At 38.1% G+C, this 21,341-nt stretch overlaps 1 protein-coding gene across 1 annotated transcript in view; it reads left to right on the top strand.

The window, feature by feature from the left end:
* Window positions 1-19,572, top strand: part of USP13 (ubiquitin specific peptidase 13) — a 42,513-nt gene extending 22,941 nt beyond the window's left edge. The window contains exons 7-21 of the mRNA XM_071752605.1: window positions 760-854; window positions 2,139-2,326; window positions 3,539-3,610; window positions 3,874-3,967; window positions 6,569-6,694; window positions 8,022-8,175; window positions 9,120-9,294; window positions 10,397-10,485; window positions 10,860-10,982; window positions 12,708-12,734; window positions 13,467-13,610; window positions 14,554-14,720; window positions 15,205-15,367; window positions 17,003-17,087; window positions 17,748-19,572. Of these exons, the coding sequence (XP_071608706.1) occupies window positions 760-854; window positions 2,139-2,326; window positions 3,539-3,610; window positions 3,874-3,967; window positions 6,569-6,694; window positions 8,022-8,175; window positions 9,120-9,294; window positions 10,397-10,485; window positions 10,860-10,982; window positions 12,708-12,734; window positions 13,467-13,610; window positions 14,554-14,720; window positions 15,205-15,367; window positions 17,003-17,087; window positions 17,748-17,841 (1,796 nt within the window). The 3' untranslated portion in view covers window positions 17,842-19,572. The remainder of the gene's footprint in view (window positions 1-759; window positions 855-2,138; window positions 2,327-3,538; window positions 3,611-3,873; window positions 3,968-6,568; window positions 6,695-8,021; window positions 8,176-9,119; window positions 9,295-10,396; window positions 10,486-10,859; window positions 10,983-12,707; window positions 12,735-13,466; window positions 13,611-14,553; window positions 14,721-15,204; window positions 15,368-17,002; window positions 17,088-17,747) is intronic.
* Window positions 19,573-21,341: the final 1,769 nt, after the last annotated feature.

Raw genomic sequence — 21,341 nt, 5'->3', positions numbered from 1 at the left:
AGACATACTGCTTCCTTCCACAGTCTGAACTTTGCTCTGCCAAAATGTTTATGGGCTTTTACTTAAGGCTGTAAGGGACCTATCATAGAGCTACAACTGAAATCTACATCTCCCATACAATAAAGCAAGACACCTCAGTCATGAAATCAGCCTTTGTCCCTAACCATAAGATTAATTTTCCAAGTCCAGTCAAATGGTGTCCAATCCAATAAACACTTTTTTATTTCTAGTAAATAATTTCTCAGTTTTCCCTGGGTTTCTGTCGGTAAAGGGCTCAAGGGGATTCCTTAGACTGTACTAGAAATGAAAATAGCATTGTCAGTAATCAGCCAATACTCAGTTTTAATGTGTCTCTCTGTATCTAGTAACTCCACAAAACCTTTGAATATGTAGTTGCCATGTTCAAAGCATGGACTGACCCACATATTTGAGAATTTTGCCCCTTTTCTTGTTTTCCCTACAAATTTCTTACTTTATAGGGGAAAATACTGTGATCACTGTAAGTATTCTCAGGTTTCAATACTGTGAGGTCTCAGTTTCTTTTGAGGAGTGTATTTGAGGTAATTGTATTGAGAACATTTAAGATATTTACTGAGCTTTGTGGGCATCTATGCATTTTTCAGCTGGTTGTAACCAAACTTAGAGAATGCAAATAAGGTATCTTGTATAAGCTGTCCTGTAATGAGAATGCAATGCTGGTAAAGAAGAAGGGATCACATTTTAATACTACAGCTTATCTGTTTCTCTCTGCTTTTGTAGATGTCTATTCCTTTGATGAAGAGGAGCCAGTTTTAGATCCACATATAGCAAAACATTTGGCACACTTTGGAATTGATATGCTGCAGATGCAAGTGGTAGGAAATCCATCCTTTATTTAGTGTGTTGTTTATTTGTCATTTGTTTAGCTGGAGGTGGGAGAGAAACAGGAAGAAAATGATACTTGTAACTTCTATATGTGTGATTCCTTCAAACTGTTATGATAATATTTAGTTTTGTGAAGTTCATCCAGCCAGTTCATGGTTTATTTTCTGAGGTCTGAGATAACTGAATCATTACTGTCAAGTCTGAAACTTGCTTTCCAAAAGTGTTTCTTAGTAGTCTGTAATTTACATGTTTCATTTTTTGTGAGTTATGTACTCTCTGTCTTCAAGATTAAAAGCCTTACCCAATTACAGAAGCATATCAAATACAAAATTTAAACAAAAATAAGCTAAACAAGGGGTAAGTAAAAAAGTGGTTGAAAGGCTCTTTATTTAAAGTTATAGATTCCAGTTTAGGTCTTGTTAAATACGTTACTAAATGATCAACTACATTGTCTGTAGCCTACAAAATGGCATGGTCTGTACTATTGTACTCTAGAAAGGGACTGAGGCAGAACGGATTTTGTTTCTGAATACACTGCTGGTCTGTATTAGTAGAGAAGTCCTTTTAATAATTTCTGTCTTAGTGGATGTAAATTCCAGTTCTCTTTAAATAATGCAAGAAGACTGAAAGGAATAAGTTTATAAAAGCAGGTGGTTTTTTTTGTTGTATTGTTTTTTTTTCATTCAGGCATGTAGCCAAGTAGCACTACTTGAGAATCTGAATATGAAAACTTAAAAATAATCAAGGCTGATATCAGTTTAGTGTATTTCATTGTCCAAGCAGAGAGAAACTAATAATAGCTCTGAAATGATAGAGAAGAGTTAAACTGAAGTTTCAAAAGCCTTCATGGTACCAATATTAGTTTTGGTATATGTGTTTCCTTGCCAATATTATGAATAACAAGTCTTTAATCCATTTGTCTTTTCTGGAAAACCTGTTACACTTGGCAGCCTTAGTCTCAGCTATTGCTAAGGTTTCACCTCTGGTCTTCACACCAGTCTGAAAATTCTTTGTGAAGTGGTGGAGCAGTGCTAGTAGTAAATGACACTGGAGTGGTATAAGTAGAGGTATGAGGAAAAGGTAGAGGTACATTGGAAAAACAAGCTGCTAGTCTTTGACCCTGATGTTCTCTTTGACTTGCAGGATTTACCTCCCTTTGCTCATTGGTTTGGCTCCTCTTTTCTAGAGTAGAGATCACAAAGTTGGTGATGTGATGATAGCAGCAGAGTAATTGCTGCAGACATTAAGAAGTTAAAAAATCTTGTTGCTTTCAGACAGAGAATGGGCTGAGAGATAATGATATAAAACCAAGAGTCTCTGAATGGGAAGTGATCCAGGAAGCTGGCATGAAACTCAAGCCCATGTATGGCCCGGGATACACTGGCATGAAGAACTTGGGAAATAGCTGCTACCTCAATGCTGTCATGCAAGCCATTTTCAGCATCCCAGAGTTCCAGCGAGCGTAAGTAGCTTCAAACTAGTTCCTGTCACTATCTGCTGCATTCCTCAGTCTCTTGTTTTTCTAAGTAAAATGATATTTATTTTTTGCATGCAAACAGGCCTCTTTTGGTCAGTTCAGTGGCTGCTTAGAGGATTTAGTGATTGTATTCTATTCTGGAAAAGGTTGGATCACAAAACCCGGTCTCCCTGTAACATCATAAACTTGATTGCTATGTCTCTGCTTTTTACATATAGATGTATGTACCTCTGTTTTTTCTCAGTGTCCTGCTGGGGTTTTTTGTACTGGTTTCTGTGCCACCTTTTACATGCAGGTCTGTACAAGAAGAGAAAACCTACCAGAGGCATTTTTACAGTTAAAATTCTTGTTTTTAAAAAAATAATTTTGTGAAAAGGGTGCTGTGAATGTATCCTTCCACTGAACAAATGAATGAGAGGACAAAGGCACAACAGAAGACTATGAAGTATTCCCGACAGATCAAAACTGAACACATCACACCAAGGAGAAAAACTTTTTTCTGAAGGACAGTTTAGGGTTTGCAATAAGTTTCAGAGTGCTTTTTCATTCCACAGCAGTAGTAGCATGTGTGCTGGAAGTAATGCATTTAGATTTTCGGAAAACCTCACAGGAAAACTCCTGTAGCAGTGGTATTCTGGAACAGAGAGAAAACTTTTGTTTGTTTACTTTGTTAGCCATATGGAATACTCATTTAGTGCCAGCTTTTCTATTTCCATTTTTGAAAAAAAAAAAGAAAAATCAAAATGGACTTCACTAACTAGGGTTGTTTTCCACAGCATGGTCCTTGAAGTTAACTGAAAACTGTAGTATCAAGAGAGCAGTGGAGATCTTTGATGAAAGAGGGACCAGGCAGACATTAGATGGGTTCTTTCAATGTTGCTTTACCTACCTAGCCTGCTTCTCTTGGGAGAAGGGAAGCAGTGCTACTGAATATTTCGCTTTCCAAAGAAATGGTTAGAACACTGTATACCTCAGAACACTGTATGCCTTGGTGTTTTTTTCTCTGGAGTTCTTTACTATTATTGTTCTGTGATAGAAGCACTCATCAGGAATAAGTTAAATCATTGCTATGATGCAAAATTTGACTTGAGGAAGCCTGATGATGTACCACTGCTGAGGGCTGAGTATCTATTAAGATATACTTGAATAAATTTAACTCCAATATCTGAATATTTCTGCTTTGTTCTTGCTGCCCAGGTATGTGGGAAGCCTTACACGAATATTTGACTACTCTCCTCTTGATCCAACACAAGATTTCAACACTCAGATGTAAGTGACAGTCCTAAATGATTTATCTGCTCAAATTAAATAGAAACGAAATAATTTAATGGCAGGGCAAAAGAAGTGATGGGCTTGAAAGTGAGATATGGCACAAGGTAGAATGGGAAAATTTTCCCACTTGGTTGCATGTAATGGTGTTTCAGCAGGGGGTCAAAGACAGTAAACTTCTTTTCTTCTTGGAATAAAAACCTTGTCTTCCTTTCTGTTTTTCTCACATGTTTGTTTCTTCCCCACCACTTTCTTCCCTACAGGGCTAAACTGGGACATGGCCTTCTTTCAGGCCAGTACTCTAAGCCACCCATGAAATCTGAGCTTATTGAGCAGGTGATGAAAGAAGAACACAAGGTATTTGACTGAGTTTGTGCAGCCTGGTAACTAGGTAAAAGTGATATCCTGTGAAGAGGGAACAGGTGCCAGGCATTGAAGAACACATCCAGCATAGGATGCTTAGCAAGGTGGAATGTGCAGGATTCTAGTCAGGAATATATTAGTCAGGGACTATTTGTGCAAAGCAAATGTTGGTTCCACTGATAAGGTGTTCTGCTGCTCCAGTGAGGAGTGCTAAAATTCTCAGAATCTGCAATTTATGTATATCTTCTCAGAACAACAACAAGTTATCTAGAGAGTCCTTAGTATTTGGAATCAAACCTCTAAACCCTCTTTAAATGTCAGAAAGCAGTTTAAAGAGCTGGAAATTGTTTCCAGGAAGTTTCTGACAGTATTCCACCTGATTTTGGGAGAAGCTGTTTAGGTAATTCAGGTTTAAGTGGTGCTGCGGGCTTTCATGTAGATGAAGGAAGGGCCATGCAGAATCATGTCCACTGGGGTTTATTCAGCTCTTTCCTGGTACAGCAGTCACGTAGAAGCCTGTCTGTGCCAGCTCAGGGACTTGAATGCTTTGGATAAATCTACACCCCTGTATTCACTCAGCATCCACTACTAGCAATGAGATGCTGAGAATCTTTTAATGGTACATATTTCCACCAGGTAGCATAGTATCCATCTACTGGCATTTAACAATTCTTGTGTTGTTCATAAGGTCTGTTTAATAAAGATGTAGTTGCAGGCATCAGTTGACTTCCTTATCAAGCAACTCATGTGTTAAGATTTGAAAGAGCTTTTACTACTTGTGTTCTTTGTTGTAATGAAGATTTATTTAGAAAAAAAATCAAGTATAGATATATTCTTTGTTCCTTCAGTCTGGGCATATATGTCTTATTGGATTTTTGGTGCTTTAGTTATTTGGTGTTCTACCCTCCAATACTACTGGTATACATACAGAGAGTATTTTGTCATCCCAAAAACTGTACTGACATAATAAATACATTGCATAGCATTTTAGACTTTCAAAGTTTTCAAGTACTTCTGCTTTATGTCTTTAAAATCAATTATTAATTTTATTTTTGCTCTTTTATCTTCCCCTTCTACACGGAAAGAAGTGCTCCAGCTTTCTGTGTCTTTGGAATTCATCCAAAGGTTTTGGAAGTAGTTGCATGTAAAAGCATTCATATGAGATCTGCAGTGGTCCAGCACAGGCTATATTTAGCTAAACTGCTTTGCAACTGTTGATGGGGAAAGTATGCTAGGTATTCTATAAATACCTTGGAGCAAAAATTTTTCACCAGAAGAGTTTAGTCTGAAAATGGCAGCAGATTTCTTGGACCTGCTTTAACATTAATAGCAGGCTGAAAGCCTAAAGTTGTCAGCTAGGATTTGTTTTTCTGTTTAGAGCTTTGCAATTTCTTCTGTGATTTTATTTGCCCTTGAGCTGAAAAGCTTTTAGAGGGCAAGATCCCATCCTTTTCTCTTTAATGTCACATATGGCATGTTTCTCTTCTCCCCACAGAAAACAATGCTTATTTCCAAACTTGTTGCATTATTTACCATGGCAAATGTGCCACCTTGCCATATTCTTGCTTTTGACATAGTCTGAAGCCTACTATATAGTAATTTGAGCTGGTTTGTGCATTTTTCTCTTTGCTGAAAGACAGCTGAGGACACTGAATTGATATATAGCCTAAGATTCAGAAGTACCTAGGACATTTATTTTCTTTAAGTAATACTGAGGCTCTGTCTTTTTACAAGAGCCTTTAAGGACCATCTTAGCCTAATGTGCTTGTTGATGTTCTGCCAAATATTGAAAAAGCACTAAAATTGAGAATCTGCTTCTGATTTCAGTGGGCCTAGGAATACCTTACCCAAGCTTAAAATTTTGCTCTTCTATTTTGTGTTTTCTGTGCCTTCCATTTTTTTCTGTTTTTTCTGGTTTTATATTGGTATGATAGCACAAATGTAGTAAAGAATGAGGTTGGCTAAGTATTTAACATCCTCTGACATATCCTAAAGGTTATGCTTTTGATTGAATTGTCTTGAAAATTATTTGGTTTCAGGGATGATGAGAGCAAATCTGACAAAAAGATTCTTTGACCATTTCAAAAATGTTATTTAAAAGGAATAATAGCTAGTGTTGTCTTGAGGATTTGTTCTCTACTTGAATATACAGAGATCTCTGGAAAGGTTTTGTTGTGAGTAAAGCTGCTAGCTGACATACCAAAGTGCTTCAATGCTCACATACTTCCAGGTGGAACAGGGTTCTGAAACAAATGTGAATTGTTAGAAAATAGTGTAGGCTTTCAGCCTTTCTGAAAACTACTAACCTTTATCAGACCTTCAGTAATGTATTTTAACTTGCACATGCCATGAAAAAAAAAAAATCAGATTGAGTGAACGCTGTGAGAACTATGACATAAAACATATTCTAAAACCTCAAAATCATGTTTCTGGTCCCTTTCCATTTTTATTAAAATGGAAAACCAGATGAAATGGAAGCTGTAATTTCTCTAGTAGGAATGGGTCTTAGGTAGATCTAACAGAATGACTTTGATATATTTCATCCAGGAATTAATAAAAATAATTCTTTAAAAGGTTTCTCTTCCTTTTATTTAGCCTCAACAAAATGGAATATCTCCCCGAATGTTTAAAGCTTTTATAAGTAAAGGGCACCCAGAATTTTCCTCTAACAGGCAACAAGATGCACAGGAATTTTTCCTACACCTTATAAATCTAGTAGAGGTAAGCAAATCTGAATTACTGCTTCTTTTACATGGACATTTTACCTAATAAAAACAGAGGCTGCTATGTAAATAGTTTTTTGGTGGGGTTTTTTGTTTGGTTTTTTTTGGTTTTTTTTGTTTGTTTTTTTTGCTAGTAACCTTTTTACCCTTAGATATATAGAAAATGGCACTAATTTAAATGTATTTTGGTTTAGAAACATTTGTTTCTTTAGTTCTCCATTCTTTTTACTTCATACTTCAGCAAGCTCCACTGTACAGTCTGGAAGATTTATAAAACATGTCTGTCCTTTTAAATTGAAGTTTTTATTAATACATGCTATCCACTTGTTTACCATGTTGAAGTCTGTCTTGAAATATAAATGAACCGGGTATTATTATTATTATTATTATTATTATTATTATTATTATTATTATTATTATTCCAAATTTGTATCACCGTTGGGAGCAAACTAATTACAATGCCCAGTTCTTTTACAAATCCCAGCTGTACATCATTGAATTGTTATGGGAGGAAGGACTCCCCCACTGAAAGCAAAGTGACTATTTTCAGATGAATATTTCTGCATAAAGTGTCAGTTCTACTGAACTCCATCTCAGTGCTGTGTGTAAAAGAATCAGTACTGTGAATTTTAATGCTGTGTGTCTGAAAAGGAAATTTACAAATACATGCAGTTTTGATTTAATGCATTTCTTTTTTGTGCATCCTTCCTATTTTCCCCATTTTTTCCCAAGAACTGAGCGTATTTATGTGTTACAGTCCTTATTGAGTTATTTACATTTGCATGCATAATGTTGCACATCCCAAAACACATGTACTGATTATAGGGTGGTTAGAAGACATTTTTCTACTTTTTGCCTGATAACAAATAAATAATGTGAACCATAAAAAGAAGATATATTATTTGTATGACATTCTCCTCTGGATAATGAACTACAAGTTGCTTGTTCTGTTTCAGTGCAGATTTGGAGTGGTAGGAACTATTCTATTTGCTGAAAGGATGCTCCATGTGATTTACCTGAGTTTTCTATCTTTATTGTAACCTGCCACCTTCCTACCTTCTGTTCACCTTGACTCAGTCAGATTCATTAGGTGCATATTCTGCAAGTTATTGTGTGTAGGACACTGCTGCACATGCAGACATGGTGGTCTTCAGTGGGATTCTCTGTGGGTGCAAGACTTCTGCATGCAATAAAGTGCAAGCTGACCTGTTAGCTCTGGATGCAAGATTGGTGTCTGTGCTTGCCATGAAACAGCCAGCAGCCTTTGGTTCTCTGATCATTTTAATGATAGTCACCTAAATGACTGGACCTCACCTTTCTTTCAGAGGAACCCCGTGGGTTCTGAAAACCCTAGCGATGTTTTCCGGTTCCTGGTGGAAGAACGCACACAATGCTGCCAGTCCAGAAAGGTTCGCTACACGGAGAGGGTGGACTACATCATGCAGTTACCTGTGGCCTTGGAGGCAGCAACAAACAAAGGTAAAGAAGAAACTGGTCCATTGTCTTCACCTGCTCCATCCCTTTGTCTTAACCACGTGGGAATGAAGTTCTAATCCCCGTGTGATCTGTTTGTATGGATAGAATTACTCCAGGTCTTGTGGCAAACCAAACCAATGAACTGATTGGGGAAAGTTACTACGTTTGGTTTTCTTTAAAGGAAATTTTAAACTTACATGACTTTGTGGCTTTACCATCACTGCTTATGTTTTTAAGGAAAAAGGATTCTACCTGGATACTCTTGGCAAGTTTTCAGGCAGATTTCTCCTCAGATAGTGACACCATCATAAATTGTCACTGCTCAGCAATATATCACCAAGAATGGTATCATAAAGTTGTCAGATATTTGTGATGTAAAACTCAGAGATATGCCACAACACTACTGCAATTTATTTAGCCTTTGTTTTTATGTGTATGCCCCAAGATCCACATTAGGATTGGATTTCCATTGTCCTGAACATCGAACCAGTATATAAAAACTTCTTAATTCTAAAAAAGCAGCTGAACTACTAATGAATATCTTGTAAAACAATTATGCATTCAAAAGAAATAATCAAAAAACCCAACCAGAAAAATATGTCAATATTTGAATATCCTCGGCTTTATGAGAGGGCAGGAGGATGAAATGGTGGTGGACATTATACTGGAGTGTTTTGTTCACGTCTGTGAGCTGCTTAAGAAAACATACCTGTTTTTAAAGGAGAAAATGGCTGAGGAGGCTGGAAGATTTAGAAGCAGGAGGGAGATGCTGACAAATCTTGTTTGCCCTGCAATCAGTGGTGGTTTGATGTTCTAGTTAGAGACATGAAAAAAAATTATTGATAAGTAAATTTTTTATTTCTAAAACTTGCAAAAATAAGGCTGGTGGGAGACACTATAACTGTTACAATATTAATTTAGCTTTTGCTATCATGTATGTTTCTTAGATGAACTGATTGCCTATGAGCTGAAGAGACGAGAAGCAGAAGCTGCGAGGAGGCCTCCACCAGAGCTCGTTCGTGCCAAGATCCCATTTAGTGCCTGTTTGAAGGCCTTTTCTGAACCTAGCAATGTAGAGGATTTCTGGAGCAGTGCCCTTCAAGCAAAATCTGCAGGAGTTAAGTAAGTGTGTGGCTCGCTGCATATTAAAAAGATACATGGTAGTGCTCTGTGCTACCAGGATGTGATGTAGAGAGAAACAGACAAAGGCATAGTGGGCTTTGTCTTTATATTAGTGTTGGAGCTTATGAATGCAGTGTGCAGATCAAGCATGATGTGGGTAGTAGGGACCAACTCCGCAGGAAAGAAATTGATGTCAGCTGTCAAACTCCCAAGAGGTGATAACATTTTGTTGTTAAGAGCTTGAAATTTAATTGCTTGTAGCTTAATTGTCTGCCTACATTTAAAAACGGGACCCTATGTATGAACTAGTGACAAAACTCTGTATTGTGTGATAGGAGATGTAGTCTGGATCTCTATTTAGTGTCTTGATGTTTTCATTTGACTAAAAATGCTGAAGGGCACTGTGGGGCAGCAAAGCAGAGTGAAGCAAGCAAAGGTTGTCTGTTTTGTAAGAAAATTTAGGTTGATGGAAATTTTTACATTTGTCAAATTCTATGCTGAAAACGTTGGCTTTATTATGGTTTGTGTTATTGATTTTTTGTGTTTGGGTTTCAAGCCAATACTTTGTATCCTACGGTGTTTGGTTGCCTCTTAAGTCTGCTGTCACATGTAGCCATGGTACAAGATAGATATAGAAAAGAAGGAACCCATCTTATATGCTGTCATGCCCATATGTTTATTGTCAGGTAAATAAAAGAACCAAGAACATCTTGGGCTTAAAGAAGTATTAACAAGAAATAGGATGGGGGTGTGTGTGAAACAAACAAACGAACAAACAAAACAAAAAAACCAAAGAGATTTGACTTTACTCCCTTCTGTCCAAGCTATGTTTCAAGCCCATACCCTTCTAGCCAATATATAGTTCAGAATTTATTTCCTGACATTCAACTTCAGAACAACTTGAGGATATGAATGTATAGAAAGCTTCTACAACACTTCTCCACTTGAAAACTTTGATGTGAAAGTTGTTTATAAAATCCATCACTGTTCATCTCATTTAGAGCCAACGTTACTCATCTCAGTGTGCATGATGTACAGAAATCTGTGCTGCTTGTGATTTTGTTGCCTTCTTTCACTGAATTTTATTTCTTGTGCTTCCCAGGACTTCTCGTTTTGCTTCCTTTCCTGAGTATTTAGTGGTGCAGATCAAGAAATTCACCTTTGGCCTTGATTGGATACCCAAAAAACTTGGTATATACCTTTTATAGTGTGTGCCTTTTTCTTATCTAGTCAAGATAACCCATAAGATGTACATGCTTTGCTCTATAATGATGACCTGGCTTGAGTTTCAGGTTTATACTCAGAGAATCCTAGTGGAATCTTCTTTTGTGGCTGATTAAACCAGTCCATCAGGTCTGTGGAGTTAAAATAAAGTTCCATGTAGCCTCACCTCCTAGTCAAATGTTACTTTAGTGTTCTAAATTTCTCAAATAACTACTTTCAGAAGGGGAATTTTGGCTGTGTTTGTAGCTTGAGTACCATAGCCCCCTCTCCAAAGGTGTACATTTTATCATTTGTTCATTTTGCTGGATTCATAAGCTTCTCCTGTTTATCTGCTTTTGTAGATGTGTCCATAGACATGCCAGATTTCCTAGATATCAGCCACCTTCGAGCCAGAGGTCTCCAGCCAGGAGAAGAAGAACTTCCAGATATCGCTCCTCCCATTATCATTCCGGATGACCCAAAAGGTATTAACTGACAACTTTTCTCCTCTATTCCCCTTTCCCTCTAGCACATACTTGCTTTTCACCTTTTGAAGTTATGAACTAAAAAGCTGAACAGTGCTTCAATAGCTGAAGGCTGTTACCATACCCCACAGCCTTTTTTTGGTTTTGTTTTCTCCCTCCTATACAACCCGAGTTCTTCCGGATTTTCTGCTTTGATGTTTTCAGGATTTACTATTGATGCTGTTGCTCTGGCCTCTCCCCAGAGAATTATTATTTTTATGAAGTTGCTGTACCCAAAGATAGATATTGCATTTTGTGAAATAGATCATTTCATTTGCTTCACTGACTGTAGTCCCTCATGTGCCCTTCTGTCTGATGTTTACCTCTTTTGCAATAATATAGTGCTGCTTGGTGGAGCAGTTTGTGCTGCATTATGATCTCTTAATCTAGCAGCAGATTTTTTCCATGCCTTCTATTTGCATGGATGATTATCCTCATTTAAAGATGAAGTCTTTGTGCTCATCCCTATTGAATATTGACTGGTATTCAGGACTTAAGTGGATAGAGAAGTGTGTGAAGACTTCTACATTTATGAAAATCAGCTACATGCAGAGACCACCTTCTGTCCATTCATTGGCTGTCAGTGCATGTTCATGAATCCCTTTCAATAAAATCACTGCACATCCCAGGGCCTGGGGCAAGGGACTCATCCCCTTACGCTGAATCTCATGATAGGTGTCACAAGTGGAGCATTAATCCACTCATTTCTTACTTTTGCATAAGAGGTGTTACAAAACTGCCATTATCTTCTGGGCACTTTTGTACTAACTCTTGTCTCAAACCTGGTGGTAAAGTAGTCTGTGTGATACTGCAGCTAAATCAGTCTCTCAGTTCTTGTGTCCTCCCTCGTCAATGGTATATAGTCCATTCTGATTAGGACTTTTAAAGTCTGTCAGTTTCTGTGATTATTTGCTGCAGGATTGTAGTGTTACAGTTCTGAGCAGATGGTCTTCTGTTCAGTTGCAGAGTTCACTTGTATAACTTGCAACACTTTGGTTCAAGGTGGAGTAAGAAGCAAACCATGTCTACAGAATTGATTCATTCACAGTACAATACACAAAAGGCTACAATTTAAGAAAAAAGAACTTCATCATAAAATAAGATTTAAAATTTAACAATTCTTGGAATTTAAAAATTAAGTTGCAGTAGGCTCTAGCAGCTGTATATGGATGCATGGTCCACTTCTCTGGAAGTATATGGGCTTTACAACCCATTAAAGAAGACTGTCTCAAGGAACAGATGTGTGTCACAAAACTTATGGTAAAATTCAGTTCTCTAAAGGCATTGACTTTGTCCCTTACCTGTAAGTTTCCTACCGGGGCCTTTTCTTTTTTTATCTTCTTAGTCAATGAACTGACCTAGATTTAGTGAAGTGCATGGGTGATGGTACCTTATTTATAACAAAAGAGATTCTTGCTTTAGTTGGTTAAATCAGCCATCAGCTGATATTTCCTGCTGGTTGATAGTACCAGTGGCACTTTGTTCTGAGCTGAGTTAGGGAAGTTACTGGGCAGAAACATCCCTTGTGTAAGGCAAAAACATCCTGGATGCAAGAATGAGTGTGCCTTGCCTATATGAGGTTTAGTGCTTCTATAACTTTAAAAAAAAAAAAATTCCCATACAAATCTACTTAACCTTTATATAGGTCCTTTTCCCTGATTTATTTTTTCTTTTTTCTATTTTCAGATCGTATGACGAACCATTTCATGGAGTGTATGTATCTCATTTTTCTGAGACTGGTATTTCAGCTGCTTAAAAAACTGTCATATTTCTGCTCAGCTAATGGCTTATCTGTTGTGGAGCTGCATGGAGTATTATACTGCATGCTTCTAAATAACAGCTGATTTTTGTACTTGTTTAGCATTTACTTGCATGTTTGCAGGACTCTTAAAAGTCTGTAGTAGCATAGGCTTAGTCAGAATATGAGTTCTTCCTCTATCTACTGCTCATCAGTAGGATCTTGCAGTTCTGGGGGTCACAGTTGGGATCCTGGCTTGCTCTGAGCTCTGATCTCAGCTGAAACTGTTGGGCCCTGTCATTCAGAGATGAGGTTTCACTGGAGACTATTAGATCAACCACTGTTGTTTCTCTTACCTGCAGTCTCCTGGCTTTAAGAGAGTTGATTGCTCTTGGCTGCCATGTCTAGCTGAGCTCAGCACATTGCTTCCTCGGCACTTGAAATACAGCTGTGATGTTTATTAATAAATAAAGTCCTGTAGGAATTCAAGGTTTAAAGGTCTATGTAGATTACTGAGACAAAATTTTACCAGTAAGCCCATAACAAATGCTATAATGCTTTGTACAAGGTTGATTCCTATTAAAACAGTATTAAAACAAATTCAAGAGATATTTATTGTGTAATATGTGGCATCGTGAGTAACAATAAATAATGCTCTACAATGGATGAAATTAGACATTTATATTTTAGAAGCTCCTTTCTTGTAGCTCTAGATATCGATGAATCTTCAGTTATGCAGCTGGCAGAGATGGGTTTTCCTTTGGAAGCATGTCGGAAAGCTGTGTACTATACAGGCAACTTGGGTGCTGAAGTGGCTTTCAACTGGATCATTGCACACATGGAAGAACCAGGTCAGTGACTGGAAACTAAGTTGTGTGTTTTAGCAGTCAATAGAAATTTTATAATGTGTGACAGAAACAATGCTGCCCTGCCCCGCCCCTGGAAGTGTCAGTGGATTTTCCTCAGATGCTGTGTTATGCAGATCTTGACCATTATGTGGCATCCTCTGCCTAGAAGACAACAAACCTAAGCTAAACCAGAAGTACACTGTCTTTTCCTCACTGAAGGTGTGGACCAGCTCTCTGTTTTCCACCCTTTGGCTAGGTCTGTGCTGCTAAGGGGAAAGCTGACTTGGGATGGAGTGTAAGTACAAAGAATCCTGTGGTCCTGATGCTTTTCTTCCATATCAGCTTTCTCTAGTTCAGGCTAGAGTATTCATGCCACACTGAGAATATGGGCTAAGTACTGATAGAAAGGGCTGCTAGCTGTTCCTCACTTTCTGTGTTTCATCCATGCAAAATTTGGACCCATGATGCAGCACTGAGTATACCTGAGCACTCCCTTGCCAGGAAACTCCAAACTTGGTTGAGTTCACACTTCATTGTGTTGCTTGTGTACATGGAGAATGAGTTTCACTTGGGCTTAGCTGACATATTTCAGCTATGGAATTAGTTCATTTTACATCTGTATGTTTATCAGCTGGATTTTCTACTGCTCTGGTGTTGTCTTTGTTTCCATACCTGTCTGTGCTACTCTCCTGCAGTTGTTTCACTTCTGTAATGTGCCAAGTTATTCCAGCCTGCTCAGTATGAGTTTATCATCCTAGAAATTTGCTACTTTGCATGTTCATCTTCTTTTTAAGGCTTTATGCACATGTAAGTCCCAACTGGACCAGAGAAATGAACTTATGTTGATTTAAGGGCTGCTTTTGAAGACCTTTTTCTTGTTTGTTTGTGTTGAGTTTCCAGTCCATTGGGGCAAATGAAAGAGCTGATGAATCTTTGTTTGTTCCAGACTTTGCTGAGCCTTTGGTCATACCTGCATTTGGAGAAGTTACTTCCAGTGGAGCAGCTGCATTAGGAGCTGTCGGGCTAGATAACCAGCCTCCTGAGGAGATTGTTGCAATTATTGTTTCCATGGGCTTCCAAAGGAATGTAGCAATTCAAGCACTGAAGGCAACAGTGAGTTCCACGAATTATTGGTAGCACTTGGGTTTAATTTCATATTGTGTGCTTTGTTACACGTGCATGAGCAGAGACCTTTGAAACATGGGTATAAAAATCCAGTGAGTTGAATGATACACATAGAGATATGTTGGCAAAGTGAGGGATGCCTGACTTTTCTGGATAAGAGTGGGGAAGGTGGTTTGTGTGTTTCACTTGAATGTTAAAATGTGGAGGAAAGTGAGGAAAACTTAGTTCCTTTTGCCATCTGCTGAGAAACAACTGGGTTGCCTAAGGACATCCAAGATGAGAAACTGAGGGCCATGGGGATTAATTGTGGGTAGATTTCTTTTCCATCTGTAAAGCTTCCGCAGAGTCCTAATTGAATACTGTTTTCCATGGAGGAAGAGTATGTATCTTCTGAGGTTTAAGTGCTGATGAACACGAGCCTTACTCTGCCAACGAATTTATTAGTCTGCTCTTTTGCTTGTTTGACTCCCAGAACAATAATTTAGAGCGTGCACTGGAATGGATCTTTAGCCACCCTGAACTAGAGGAAGAAAGTGATCCTGCTTTGAACATGATGGATATGGAGAATAATGCTAATGCCAATATCCTTGCAGAGACAGGATCAGAGGGACCCAGGATCAAAGATGGGTCTGGAAGTAAGTTTTCCTTCGGGTTAGAGTTGGTATCATGTTGCATTACACCTACACCATTTGTAGAACTACTTTCTGTTTTCAAAGTGGTTACCATGTTTTTCTGGACATGATCCAAGACTTGGACATACTCCAGCTCTGGGGGGCTGCCAAGTTTTGTGGGCTGTGTTTGCTCAGACAACTCTCCCTGGACTTTCTGAATAATCTGTGTAAAAATTTCCTGTTGCCACAGAAATATAAGATGCTCATGGCCTAGTTTTTAGTTTTTCTTGCTTCAAGATAAAAAGACTAAGAAAATCTAGATTGCTTAAATCTTCAGAAGCTGAGTATCCTAAAGACAATGCTGCTGTTACAGAGTACCTGAGTTTCTGTCCTCCAGTGGTTTGATGGGGTGTTTGATGATCTCTTAAAACAAGTTTCATATTCTAAAAATGGCAGGTATAGTTGATATCTTTTGGGTTTTTTTTTTTTCTTTGTTTTTGGTTTTTTTTTTTCCTTTTTTTTTTTTCTTTTTTTTTTTTCTTTTTCTTTGAGCTCCTAAGTCATGCTAATGCTAAATAAACCACAAGATGGGGCTAATGTACAGCAGTCAAGGTTGTGAAGTCGGCAAAGAACCTTTTTAAGTGTAAAAGCAGTAGAGTACAAAAGCTCAGCGGTGGTTCTAACAAAACATGTTACATAACGTTTTTTGAAAACGTCCTTAGTGACCAATTCTAATAACTGTAGAATGTTCTAAACTGGTACCTCTCATCGTGACTGTAATGGTCTTATTAAAAAATTGACAGCCAATTTGATTTTTGGTTTTGTGGTTGCTGTTATTAGATAAGGACATTCATTTATTTGTTTCTAATATTATAAAGAGCAATTTCAAGTCTCTTGGAGACATGGAAAACATTGATTATCGTTGGGTTAAAAGAAAATATTTGGAATAATTATTTTTTGTGGTACTTAGCCTTTATAGACTGAGACCATTTACTGAGTGCCTGAAATCCTGATAACCAACATGATTCTGTAAAATGGCTCCAGAAAGCCCTCTCCACCAAAATCCAGGCCCCTGTCCTTATGCAATATCCTGAAAGAAGGTACCCTTTTACTTTTGGTGGTGATTTGGGTGAATGGCATGAATGGGTGGGGTTCAAGGACCAATGCTGAGTTCTCTGAAGACATTAAGCACAAAAATTGTCCTTGCATTAAAGGAAGAGGTTTCTTTCCTGTCTTCTCTTTTATGAGCTGCTGAATTATGAACTTCTGGGTTTTGTTTGATCAATAGGGGATCTGTGGTCACACTTAGAGACACAGACAGTTTGTGTGCAGAATGAACTCCCTATCCAGCACTTTCTGTGGTGCTCTCTGTGAACTGGGAATGAATCTGCTGTTTTGCCTTTCTAGAAGGCACTGTGGCCACAGCCCTGCTTTATGTGCACAGATCTAAATGGGTTTGATTTGGACTGGTTTGACATAGAATCTGACTGTTAGTTAAAGAAAGAATATGCTGCAGTCTTATCAGAAACTGTGTCTGGGGATGCAGAGTCTAAGTTAGGAGCACTTATCTGCTTCTCCAGTATTAGAAAGTTTCTCCTGAAGTCATAGTGCAATTATAGCAATAAAAGACTTATGATCCTTTTTGTATTTCTTAAACAGGATATGAGCTGTTTGGGTTCATCAGCCACATGGGAACATCCACAATGAGTGGCCACTATGTTTGTCATCTCAAAAAAGAAGGAAGGTGAGTGGAACTAGGAGACACACAAGGTTGAGAAAATGTTTTCTTTGAAGTGTGCATCTTTACAGAGCAGGATGTGTGTTTGTGGCAAACAGAACATGCATGTTGTTACTGTGTATACATTTCCTACTACAGAAATGAAGGTTGTTACAGGTTGTAGGTGTGAGGAGTCAGTGCTGATTCTTCTGGGGTCTATGCTGAAATGTATCATTGGCTCTCCTGTGCTTGCTGTTCCAAGTCTCTGGTTTTGGGCATCAGTTCTGCATCTGCCTTTGTTTATTTCACCTTGCCTTTCATTCCCCATCAATAGAAACCCATCAAACTATGGGCTGATACTCGTGTTGCTTGTACAGTTGTGCTGATACTGACTGTGATTTTGATGTTCCCATTATTTGGCCTTGGGAATCTCTGATTCTCCTTCATTTGAACTGTAACTGCACATTCCTCTGCATGGTCCTCTTCCCTTTCAGTTCTTGAGTCTGTCACTAAACCTGCATCAGCTATTCCTCTTATCTTCTGTTCATATTGCAATACCTAATTTTAGATTATAACCTGTTTAAAGTTTGGATCTGAGAAGGCCCTGATAAACTTGATTTTTTTTAATTTTAATTTTTTAAATATATATATACACATGGGATGTAATCAATCTTGTTTTCATTTCAGATGGGTGATCTACAATGACCTTAAAGTCTGTGCCTCAGAGCGACCTCCCAAAGACCTGGGCTACATGTATTTTTACCACAGGGTACCAAGTTAGGCCTCAAATCTTTTACCTGGCCTTAAGAAGCCATAAGCCTTTTTAGCCTGCCCAAAAAAAGTGCACAATAAAAAAGAAAATCTACAACCAAAAAAAGACCTCTAACCCTTGGACTGCCAAAAAGTAAAGGAAAACATGGGGTAGTTTATTTAAACACAGTAATTTGATGCTGCCTTAAGTATTAGAGGGAAAATTTCTACTAGGTGATGTATAGTACATCGTTTTAAATTTATACACCTTAAAGGATACCTTAAGACCATGTGTATTACTGGTGGGATTTGCAGCTCTTATGTGGGGAAAATGGAAGTTTCAGAGTTGAACAAAAATAACCCGGTTCAGCCCATCTCCTGTTTTGTCCATGCACCTGTTGAAGACCATGAAGAAATATTTGCATCTTTGGTAACTGGGAGCCAGTGTTCTCAACCCAAGTCCAGACCACTTAGAGAAATCATATGGCTTATAAAGTTGGAAGGAAGGGGTGTGTGAGTGTTCTTCAGAGCAGAATGTTTCATTTGAGAGATTGGTTTTGCTACAATGAGAAAAGTCAACTAAAGTTATATCTGTTAGAATTCAGTTTTGTAGTATTTTTGTTTAAAGCATAAAGAAACTCATGGGGATGGAAGCAATCTCCTGTCAGTGGCCTGTACATTTTCTGCCAAAGATAAACAGTAGATTTTATTTTTGCAGACATAGGTTTCTTCATCTTTTCTTGAATGTTTGTTTTGCAACTTCTTCCAACAGATTCAGGATTACAGATGGCTAAAATAAGTGGTAATTTTCTGGCTATAAAATTAAATGCATACCCTCAGGAAAGGCAAGGCTATTATTTAAATTTTATTTTCTTATGAAGCAGGTAAAAAGGAGGTTAATATCCCATTTATTTATTTCAGGGAAATTTACATCTATAATGCTCACATTCCAGCTGAAATAAACCCCCTGACAAACTAAGCACCAGCAGTGCAGTTCTACTTTCTGCAATTCTACTTCCTTTCAATCTGTGAGGGGGGACAATATCTTAGAAAAAATTGCAGCTTTATTTATCTGCTTCTCTCTCCTCCCTTCCTTAAAAAACTAAACACTTCCCCCCCACCACCACCAAAACCCACCTTGAAATGGTGCTTCAGCTTTCTTAAAAGTTGCAAACACACCAAGAATCTGATCTCTTCAACTGACAGCTTCAGAAATGGGTTTTATATCTCTGACAGGGGTAGGTACAGGCTGGCTTTTCCTGTGTGGTTTGGTGGGGGTTTTTTTGTTTGTTTTTGGGTGTTTTTGTTTTTTGTTACTTCAAGTTTATGTCACAGGGGATTTAAATTGTGGGGGTTTAAGTTGTATTTGAAAACTCTAATCCTAGAAAAATACAATGGTGAGTGCAAAACTATTCATGATTGCAAAAAATCAAAGGTTCACAGTATTGGCCGATCTTACTGAGCCCTCAAAATGAATTGGATCATTCAAGAAAGAAAAACAACCAGAAAAAAAGTCTTTACAGAGTGCATGTGAGGCAGGGATCCCATGCGTGTGGAGGTGCAATTACATTGTCTCTGTAGTTAGTGCCTGCAAGTTTAATAGCAAAATTCAGGCAGCTACACACTACGTGCAGAAGAGAACCCAAATCAAAAAAAATCTGGTTATGAGTAGGGCATTTTATTTTTTCCAGCAGCTGAGGAAAAAGAGTTCTCTGGTCATATCTCATGCAGAGCCAAAAAAAAAAACCAAACAAACAAACAACATTTTTCAGTTGTATATTTTTGAAAAAAAAAATTATCTTAAAAGATTGAGAGAAATTCTAGTGCAATAATTCTGTAGAGTGTAAATGATGCGCAAGTGCTGGGAAAGCTTCCTGCACTTAGAGCTGTTACTGACACAAAAGAATGACCTCCTAGCAAATTAGTAAGTGGCTCCTGTGAGACTGAGCTGCCTTGTAATTATTAAGCCACCAGTTCTGGACAGAATAAAAGCTGCTAGAAATTTTTTCCTTCTTCCAGTATTTGTGTATTTCACCAGAAAATGTCAGATTTGAAAATGGGATCAGTAAATTACACAGAGATACATCTCCTATTTAAAGTGAAAGAACAAAACTTCTGTATATCTGTGATTGTACTTTTTCATTTTGGCAGTACAAAAAGTACAAAAGGCCCTTTTTAATAAATTTTTTATGCCTTGTTATACTCCAAGGAAGTTCAACACAATAGCTTCCATCTTGCCTCATGATCTTAAAGGTCTAGTTACAAACTAACAAGATCTGGTGGCCACTGTCTTTTTGTTTAGAAACCTTGGGTAAATAAAGGTCAATAGAATTGTTCCCATGTTCATTATTAAACTGAAAACATGGCTGCTCTTATAGGATTAACAACAGAGCTTGGACTCTTGCAAACCCATTTGTCTGGTATAACCTGAAACTGGAATGGCTGTGGGACTGCTTGTTCTCAGTTTAATTGGAGGCACACATAGAAAGCTGGCTAGTGACAAACTGAAAATAGTAAATGGAAGGGGAGAGCCATTTGCTGGCTGTGGAATTTCAGCTTCTGAAATTCTTTTCAGTTCATCACTATTATGTACTTCTTGCTTAAACTACCAGCAGGTCAGAAGTGCAGGGAGAGGATGAGGGGAAAGGCTTATGGATCTCTTAAAATGTAGCACTTGAAAACATGTTCATCTGTTTGAGGAATTATTTCCCAAAGTACTGTCTTTCCTTCTTTTTCAAACAAGCAGTTAGGTCATCTCACTTTTGTGATGGGATGTGTGAAGAACATCATGAATCTGGAGGAGCAGGATGTAAAATCCTGACTCTTCAGTCTAGTGTGAGAGAGGAGTTTTGTTACATTTGGTTGTTTTTTTTTAAATCTCAGAAGCATGCAGAAGCATGACTACTGAATAGGTGACTGATCTATCAGGCTTTGCCTTCTAACATTTGTATGTAATTAGTTGTTTCTAGCCAGGCTTCAGTGCACATCCTGAGCAGTGGCTGATGAGCACATGCCACGTGTCTGGGCACTGGAATAGCTGTTGGGGGTTAAGGTGTGCTGAGAACTTCTTGACAAAAAAGGATGGAGGAAGAAAAATCACTGTGGGCTCTTTGGGACAATCTAACCTGAGAATTATGTCAAGCCAGGTCCTGGCAGCACATTCCTAGCAATGTGCAAGATCCATTCTGAGTCACAACGTCCTGTCTCAAAAACACATGTAGAAACAGACCTCTGATTAGTCTTCCTAGCTATAATTAGGTTATCCTATAATTAGGATTTTAAAAATAATTTATTCAAAGTTATGTTTTAAAAACAAGCCTGGAAGATTCTGGACTACTATCACTTGGAATTCTGCTGAGTTCAGTTGCATTGCTTCTGACTGACTTTGCAACTGAAACCAGAGTCAACCCAACCAATTTTCTTGGCAGCCTCCACTGGGTCATGGTGCACATTCTGAATCCGAATGCAACCAGAGCTCACTAGGTTGCTTTACAAGCATCTCCAATTCATTCCTTTTGTTCTCCATCCTGG

The sequence above is a fragment of the Heliangelus exortis genome, chromosome 9 (assembly GCF_036169615.1).
Source record: "Heliangelus exortis chromosome 9, bHelExo1.hap1, whole genome shotgun sequence".
NCBI classification, from domain to species: domain Eukaryota; kingdom Metazoa; phylum Chordata; class Aves; order Apodiformes; family Trochilidae; genus Heliangelus; species Heliangelus exortis.
This window is presented reverse-complemented; position numbering and strand designations above follow the sequence as displayed.